This window comes from Triticum aestivum, chromosome 3D (assembly GCF_018294505.1).
Source record: "Triticum aestivum cultivar Chinese Spring chromosome 3D, IWGSC CS RefSeq v2.1, whole genome shotgun sequence".
Lineage (NCBI taxonomy): Eukaryota > Viridiplantae > Streptophyta > Magnoliopsida > Poales > Poaceae > Triticum > Triticum aestivum.
Window position 1 is genome coordinate 550,410,114 of NC_057802.1, and position 9,144 is coordinate 550,419,257.

At 39.7% G+C, this 9,144-nt stretch overlaps 1 protein-coding gene across 1 annotated transcript; it reads left to right on the forward strand.

Annotated features, from left to right (window-relative positions):
* Positions 1-1,610: 1,610 nt before the first annotated feature.
* Positions 1,611-8,675, forward strand: LOC123076484 (potassium transporter 5). Its single transcript, XM_044498705.1, has 9 exons — positions 1,611-1,775; positions 3,926-4,148; positions 4,543-4,791; positions 5,859-5,909; positions 6,015-6,275; positions 6,404-6,456; positions 6,662-6,776; positions 6,867-7,121; positions 7,696-8,675. Exons 1-9 carry the CDS (start codon positions 1,611-1,613, stop codon positions 8,673-8,675), a joined length of 2,352 nt encoding a protein of 783 aa, XP_044354640.1.
* Positions 8,676-9,144: the final 469 nt, after the last annotated feature.

Consider the following 9,144-nt stretch of genomic DNA (forward strand, 5'->3'; position numbering starts at 1 on the left):
GTTTCACTTGTTTTAAAAAAACCTTGTCCACCCATTACAAAAGATATATTTCAAAACTAATTTCACTGCGCGCTTGCGAAACTGATATTTCACTCATATAAAAATTGATTTCAATCATTTCACTAAATATATTTCACCACATTTCTTATAAAATAGGTTTATTTCACATATTTCTTACGAAATAGGTTTGTTCTTGCTATTTCTTTTGAAATAGGTTTCTTTTGAATATTTGTTTACTCATCCTCACAAATTTAATTTTTCAGTTTCAGTCAAATTATTTCAATAAAAAACACATTAATTTCACTCATTCCAGAAAACACATTACACTCATTCAATTGAAATACTATATTTCACTCGTTTCAAAATACTTTTTTGACTCATTACAAAAGATATATTTGAAAACTAATTTCACTATGCGCTTGCGAAACTGATATTTCACTCATATAAAAATTGATTTCAATCATTTCAATAAACATATTTCACACGTTTAAAAATATTTCACTCAAAAATTCTATTGAAATACTATATTTCATCCATTACAAAACTAATTTCAAAATTATTTTATCTCATTTCTAATTTCACTCAATACAAGTTTAGCTCATTTCAAAATAAATTCACTAAAATGAAAAACAAATTTCCCACACGGAATTAATAGATTGAACGAAATAAGTGAATTCAAACGTTGAAATTTAAACATGTTTCAAATATATCCAAGAATGATCTTGTTGTAAAGGTCTTGACCCTGGGAGTTCAAATATAAAAAAAAGTTTTAAAAATAAAAACTATAGATTAAAAGATATGCGTGATTGAAATTGTCAAAGCGAAAACAAAATGCATGCTTGCTTCATAAGTGCTTGTGTGTCAGCAAGAGATGGTCACGCATGCATGTGTCCTTCATCTGACATATGGTGGGTCCTAGTGCAGAAAATACAGTGCATGCACATCTAGAAAAATGAGTGAAATACACCTCCCGTATATGAGTGCTTGATGTGGTGTCATGTGCTGATTGGCTAGCTGGTTGCCGGTACATCCAGGCACCGGTAAAAAAAGCTTTGTGTTAAGAAACTCCTCTGCCTCCTGCCCTTGGCGTGCCTGTTCAGAGTACAACGGAGTGAGATTGAATCAATTTTCATTGTTTGTTCTTGTCAAATGATCCGAGCAAATTGGCAGAAATAGGTGCGATCCTCTCTGCCGGCTGAGCACAAGGGTCGATCGACCTATGTAATCATCCGTGCGGGCCGTTCGTATACGCGACTACGGTTGCAAAGGGCAAGCGCACGGCTGCTACGTGCGCGCCTACGACCGGTGGCCGTCGCCGTCGCCGTAGTACCGCATCGCGCGCGCACATTCGCCATGGATTCTCGGGTGATCCGAGGTAGGGACGGCCGCGAATGTTCCTAGAAACCTTAGCTCTGACAGGTGATTGACAGTGGAGTCTCCTTGTAGCAGCAGCAAGGCCACCTTGTCCTCTTCTTCCCCTGGCTCTGGAGTGTACCTGGCGCTGCTGCTTGCAGCTCTGTGCTGGGACTCTGCTCGCAGCGCGTCCCGTGCCTCCAAAAGCAACTCATCATCGGGCCAGTGTGCGAGAGATCCTCACTCATACCTCGAGGATGGCGGTGCCTCTGAAAGCGAGCGGCAATGGCGCTGCCGACAGGGGTGCTGGAAACTCTGCCTCTGGGACGGTGAAGGCGCCGTCGCCGGGGAGGCTGCAGGGATTCGACTCCCTGCATATGGAGGCTGAAAGGATTCCGGGTGGCCAAAGCCACGCCGCCAAGGTCTGTTCTTTCGAACCGCTTCTTTGAATGGGCCGGCAACAAGCCTTCGCTTTCCGACAGCCAAGCCAGGGATCGGCATCAGTATTTGCAGGTCCTGTCTCTTTTCTAGATAAACCGCAACCAAGAACTCCTCACACACAGGGATAACAGTATGCACTATAGCACAGTTTATCAAGGAAGACTGCTAAAAGTAACTGTATTAGGCCTCAACATAGCTCCGCCGCTGTATAATTGTTTGGCACATCCAAAAGCTCCCACGTACATTTGTCTCGGATCAACTATGCCACTTCTTATATATGTCTCAAAAAAATAAAAACTAGGCCACTTCCTTCGTATATAACAAACATAGTGTCTTCCTTGCTTCATCTTCATCAGGTTTATCGTACGGAGTGTCTCTTCCTGATATTTGATTGATTTTTCTCTATTATGTTTTGTTTCATTTTCGGTTTATCCGTTCACCTTACTTATTTTTCTATTTTGTTCTTTCATTTTCTATTTTTTATATTTCCACTTTTTAATACATAAAAAATATATTTTTTCACTTATGAACACTTCTAAAAATTGCAAGTGTTTTAAAAATCCATGAACATATTATGAACATTTTACAAAATAAACTTTGTGAACATTTTTTTTACTTCATGAATAATTTTTAAATTTCTAAAAATTTCTCAATTCATGAACCTCACTTATTTGCAAAAACTCTTGGGTCTTCTCGAATTTTTCAAAAAGTCCAATGTATCTTATGGAAAATCCTAAGTCGCCTCCGATGCCTCTTCGTAATTTATTGGGCTGGAAGGGCTTCCACATGAGCCGAAATCCCTTTGGCTACTAAATCCATGGGAAAAAGAAAACAAAATCACTAGTAAAGTGGCACCACTTGCAAAGTTACTCACAAGCTGCTTCGGTGATGACAAGTGACACAACATATGTGCGCCAGTTGTCGCATAAAGAGAGTTTTGGTGGAGTTTTTCTCAGCCGAGGGGATGGGACATGGGAGGGCTGGACGCGGCTTGCCTGCTCCCAAGTCGTACTCCCATCCTTGATCCTAGCAAATCAAATGTCGCATAGCCCGTAGACTTGGTTTCTCCCGAAAGGAAAAATACCAGCCCCCTTGCCCCACCGTTCCATCCGATTCCTCTAAAAAACCCAACAAAAACCAGGCGATCTATAGAATGGTGTCGCCATTTCCTTTGGTTGCTCTTTCTGTTTCCTTCTCCTGCTCCTTGCGACCTACTGGAAGGGGAAAATCCTATTCTCAACCTTAAGCAAGAATCGCCGATGCTATATTTCGCTTATAGCAACTGTTAAGCGTAGCGCTTGCCCACGGTTCGCTTATAGTAGGCCATGCCATTAGTGGTTTTATGAAACCATTTTCTAAAGCGGTCGAGGGTTGGGGGTCGGTTTTGGGAACCTTTCTGGCAGTTTTAGGAAGGCTTCATCGAATTTTTTCCCTTTCTCTATTTTCTACCGGCTTCTCAGTTTTCTACTGAAGTTTTTTCTTCAGTTTTTTTTCTTTTAACATGTATGAACATGTTGCAATTTATGAACAACTTTTGATTTATGAACAAATTCAAATTTGTGAACATTTTTTCAGATTCATGATCAGTTCTCTTCAAATTCATGAATGCCAGAACTGATACTTATCACTCCCCAAGCGAGAATAGCGGTCACTTAGCTGAAGTGCATGAGGATGGGCTGGGCCATGTACACGTTTTTCTGTTGTTTTCTATTCTATTCCCTCCATTAACCACACCAAGAATTATGGAATGGAGGGAGTATCTTATATGTGTTCATTTTTGTCTTTTTATTTTTCTTCTTCACTTTCTCATGTCCTTTTTGTTTTCTTTTTTGCATTTTTATGTTTTACTATTTTCTTGTATGTTTTTATTTACTTACTTCTTTTTGAAAATATGTACATATATCCATACGTGCATGAACAAGTTTTTTCAAGTCTATGAACTTCTTTTAAAATGCATGAACTTTTTTAACACGGCGACAATAACAATGCAACTGCTATCTGTGCATCAACCACCATGGCGACGATCTGATAAGAAAAACACCTTGACAACGATAGCTGCTTTCCTTAAGATGAACACGTATAATATTTTGCAAGTTCGGATTTTCTTCAACTTTTTTTTACTGCAAAGCAGGTTGGCTGGGCGACGACACTGCACTTGGCCTTCCAGAGCCTAGGTGTTGTCTACGGGGACATGGGAACTTCACCGCTCTATGTGTTTTCTAGCACCTTTACTGGTGGGATCAAAGATACAAACGACCTCCTTGGTGTCACGTCCCTGATTATTTACACTCTGGCTCTCCTTCCGTTGATGAAATATTGTTTCATTGTCTTGAGAGCTAATGACAATGGTGATGGTGAGTAAATATCTCCCATTTATCTTCTCAACACAACTTGTATGATTACACACAAGATTTTAAGAACTACGAAAGATTGTGACTTTGTTACAACGAGTGTTCCTATTAAAAAAATATATTTGGAAGTGAATTACCAAGAAGAACCATAGGAGCAAACATTAAAAAATATATCAAAATAAACATAAATATTCACACAATCCCACTGCATATTGTTTTTAGACAACATGTTATAGAGTACCTAAGAATCATTAAAAATGATAGGGTTGTGAGCGTTAAGCACTTAATTCCATGCAAGAAAATCCAAAATACGTGACAAGCAATTAGATACTATATACACGCAAAAAAAAAATTCATGTGAGAGTAAAACATGTCTCATGAATTCACAACCTTGCAGGTGGAACATTTGCACTTTATTCCTTGATATCTCGGTATGCTAGGATTAGCTTGATACCCAATCAACAGGTTGAAGATGCAACGGTCACCCACTACAAGTTAGAGTCCCCTTTGAATAGTGTCAAGCGGGCTCATTGGATAAAGGAAAAGATGGAAAACAGCCCAAAACTGAAGATCATACTTTTCCTAGTGACTATTCTAGCAACTTCAATGGTTATTGGTGATGGTGTGCTAACTCCATGTATTTCAGGTGAGCTTACTTTCTCCCTCGAGGTCATCTCGCTTGAGTGCGTATAAAATAACATGCAAGCGAAGGATAGTTAACACATGAACTGATATGAGAGGGTTCTCAATCTTCACGAATTGGGGGCAACTAGCCAAACAAACTTAAGAAAAACCACCCAACAACAACCACCAAATGTAAAAGTCTTTGGGAAAGAAAACTCAAACAAAAAAACTCATAAATTGGAACCAAATCCACTTGGCCAGTCCATCAATCCAATCAAATCCAGGATAAGGGGTTAACAAGTTGGATCTCATCTATACACTGGGAGGTCTTGTCATGATCATCTCCACATGGGGAGATCTTGGAAAAGAGGCACAAGGCTCCAATGTCTAATCACATTTGTTTGTCCGAGATGGAGAGGAGAATGGGGTATTTATAGCCACTAGGTCATAACTACTAGTTTTGGGTCAAAACGGTATGCATGGGCCTTAGCCCATTTTGGTGCATCTAGGTATGACTGGATAGTCAGGGTTGGGGGGTTGGATTGTCCAGGTATGCGAACTAACCAGACTGGGGCTCTGCTCGGTTGGGGGTCCGGAATGTTTGGTTTCTCTAGGCCAACTTATTTCTCCTTTGCTTCTTGTTTGACCCCGCGCCTTTACAGTCCAAGTCATTCGACCGGCCCTAAGCACACATAGAGTACACACATTATGCAGTAACCAATTATCAACTCTAGGAGTGCATTCACCAAGGAAAGGGAGCACCTTGTGTTGGATAGCCTTCACACGTGTCATTGGTCCATTTGTAGCATCTTTGTCCTTCTGAGAACTTGGCGGTGAGTTAGGCATGATCATGTCCGTGGAGGCTCATATCATGAACTTTTGAAGAAATAATATCCACAACTATTTTATGAACTATGCGCATGCTAAATAATTATCATTTGGTTAAAGAGGGAATTTACTATTCAGAATAGCATGAAAGCATCTTATTGTGCCACTAAATAATAAAAATGTCCCATTTGCACTATAATATGTTTAAAAGCATGATTGCTTTCTGCCTAGCTATTCTTTTTGTATTTTACTTTGTTGCAGTGCTTAGTGCAGTCGGTGGAATCAAGCAATCAGCAAACTCCTTAACTCAAGGTATACCAGCCATTAAGGCACATCTCGCTGTTTTGCAGAGAAAGTCACATCCATGTCACTATGTTATGTTGGCATTTTATTTGACTCTTTTGATCTCATCAACAGGACAGATTGCTGGCATTGCGATCGGCACTCTGATTGCGCTCTTTCTTGTTCAACGGTTAGGCACAGACAAAGTTGGTTACACATTTGGACCAGTAATCTTGACATGGTTCATCTTAATTGCTGGTATTGGAATTTATAATGTGATCAAGCATGACACTGGAATTCTAAAAGCATTCAACCCAAAATACATCATAGACTATTTCCAAAGAAACGGGAAGGAGGGCTGGATTTCACTTGGAGGTGTTGTTTTATGCATCACAGGTATTTTTATCCCATGAATAACTTCGCAATACACCCCAGTATCGTGGGAATATAGCCACATATTGATCATGAAAACAAGAATAGAAGTCTCTTCTTTACTCCAATGTTTTGAAATGGATATTGTGTAGGAACCGAAGCAATGTTTGCTGATCTTGGTCACTTCAATGTGAGAGCAATTCAGGTAATCAGGCAACTCAACGGCATACTTACTTTTTCATTATTTTTTATTTTGAATGCATGAACATAGAGAAGGGAAAATAAATCTTTTTTGAGCTATATCAAACAGTACCGTGAAAAACTACTTTTCTTGATTAATAAAATTATTATCACCTATTCATGCTTCTCAATTTACTCACTTTTTAATATAAAAAGATATCACACTACAGATTGGCTTCTCCGTAGTTCTACTCCCATCAGTGCTGCTGGCTTACATGGGGCAAGCTGCGTATCTTCGCATCTACCCTGAACACGTTGCAGATACATTCTACAAATCGATCCCAGGTGAGTATATAAAAGGACCAGCTAAGAAATGGCACGAGTTAGGCACTGAAAGATTAGCATTTAACAGTGAAGTCACATTTTTGTTATCAGGACCATTATATTGGCCAACATTTGTGGTGGCCGTGGCGGCTGCTATAATTGCAAGCCAGGCTATGATATCTGGTGCCTTCGCAATCATTGCCCAGTCCCAAATTCTTGGATGCTTTCCACGCGTTCGTGTCACCCACACTTCAAATAAGTTTCATGGGCAGGTCTACATCCCCGAGATCAACTATGCATTAATGATCTTATGTGTAGCTGTGACAGCTATTTTCCAAACTACAGACAAGATCGGCAATGCATATGGTAAGGAATGCCTTTACTCTATATAAAGAAAGGAATAAATAATTCATTACCTAAGGATCATTTCAGCTATATGACCGAGATAGATAATGCTTCTGTTATTCCCTTAAGCACCTGCTTCATGAAATTTCTCTTGGTTTTACCTGACCCCTTTATAAATTTTTGTAAGTAGTCCTATGTTGCGCAACTTCAAATAAAAAACACAGATGCACTGAAGTTGCTCTTACCATGATGGTCGCCCTTCACTGTCTGACTAGATTTTGGCAAGCAGTATGTTACTCACTGATATGCTATTAGTGTTACTTCTTAAGCTGCAAAACCAGAAAGAGTGAAATCATCTTATGAACATTATGAATTCAGCAGTTATCTAGTTTCTAGGTAAGATATGACAATGTCTGCATAGCATAACAATTTGATAAAAATATACCAGGTTACTCCATCCTTCTAAATTTCAATGACATTGTGACCTTTTAACTTATTCTTATAAAATCAAAGACGCAACAATAAAAATCCAGTTTTTTATTTTCAGTAATAAAGTATCAGTTGTATGTTATTAAAATATTTGTTGTATTTGCAGGTATTGCTGTCGTCTTTGTGATGTTCATAACAACACTTCTAGTCACACTGGTCATGGCCATGATATGGAAGACAAGCCTGATATGGATTGCACTCTTTCCAATAATATTTGGTGGTGCAGAGCTCACGTACTTATCGTCTGCGTTCTACAAATTTAAAGAAGGTGGCTACTTGCCACTAGGTTTCGCAGCAATTTTGATGCTTATAATGGGCACATGGCACTATGTTCATGTTCACCGGTACAAATATGAGCTCAAGAACAAAGTGTCAAACAACTACGTGGCAGAGTTGGCAACGAAGCGAAACCTTCCTCGGTTTCCGGGAATAGGCGTTCTGTACTCAGAGCTTGTGCAAGGAATCCCACCCATACTCCCTCATTTGGTAGAAAAAGTACCGTCCATCCATTCAGTTCTTGTGATCATCTCAATAAAGTACTTACCAATCAGCAATATAGAAACAAATGAACGGTTCCTCTTTCGGTATGTGGAGCCAAGAGAATACAGGGTATTCCGATGTGTGGTGCGCTATGGTTACAACAATAAAGTAGAAGGTCCAAGAGAGTTCGAGAACTTGCTCATTGGGCACTTGAAGCAATTCATCCATCAAGAATCATTCTACAGCGAAAGCAGTCATTCCCTTGCAGGGGAAGATAACGCGATCGAAGAATCAGGAGATAAAATGGAGCCTTCTGTTGATGTTCAAGATGCAAGGTCGCCGAAAAGGTTTTCAGATGGAACCACTACTTGTCCACCAAACAGGTGCATGGATGAGATAGAGTTTATTCAGAGAGGGATGGATGATGGTGTTGTCCATCTGCTAGGAGAGACTAACGTGGTTGCAGAGCAAAATGCCGGATTAGTGAAGAAAATAATAGTTGACTACGCCTACAATTTCATGAGGAAGAACTTCAGGCAACCAGAGAAGATCACATGCGTCCCTCATAACAGGCTGCTGCGGGTGGGTATGACATATGAGATCTAGAGAGATGCTCAGTGGATTCATCAATCTGAAAATAGCTTCAGTTTTCTCAGTATCAAGTGCCGAAAAGATATGCAGAGGAAGGCGGTGACCTCATAAACAGCCTCCCTGACTGAACAACAGAGGATGGACAGATTTTACGCGTACGTGGTGAAACTGCAGTACATGCGATGGACATTTTTTTACCATATAATATTCATGTTAGGGAAATTATACCTCGTAAGTGTTTGTTAGCAGTAAGTATGCAATCGCTGTTAAACTCCTAGTTTGGCCAACTCTTTGCCTTGCTTAGTATGCGTAGTTGTATACAAAGGTTGTAACCTACCGGCAAAAAGGCAAAGAGAGAATAAATTATGACATTTGCACATTCATCTCAAATTGTGTATACAACATGTTACGGGTTTTTTTGTGGCCCAGAACTTAGCAGTTCAAACGTTTCTATTTCTGAGGCAAGGCAAAGATTTGTCAAACA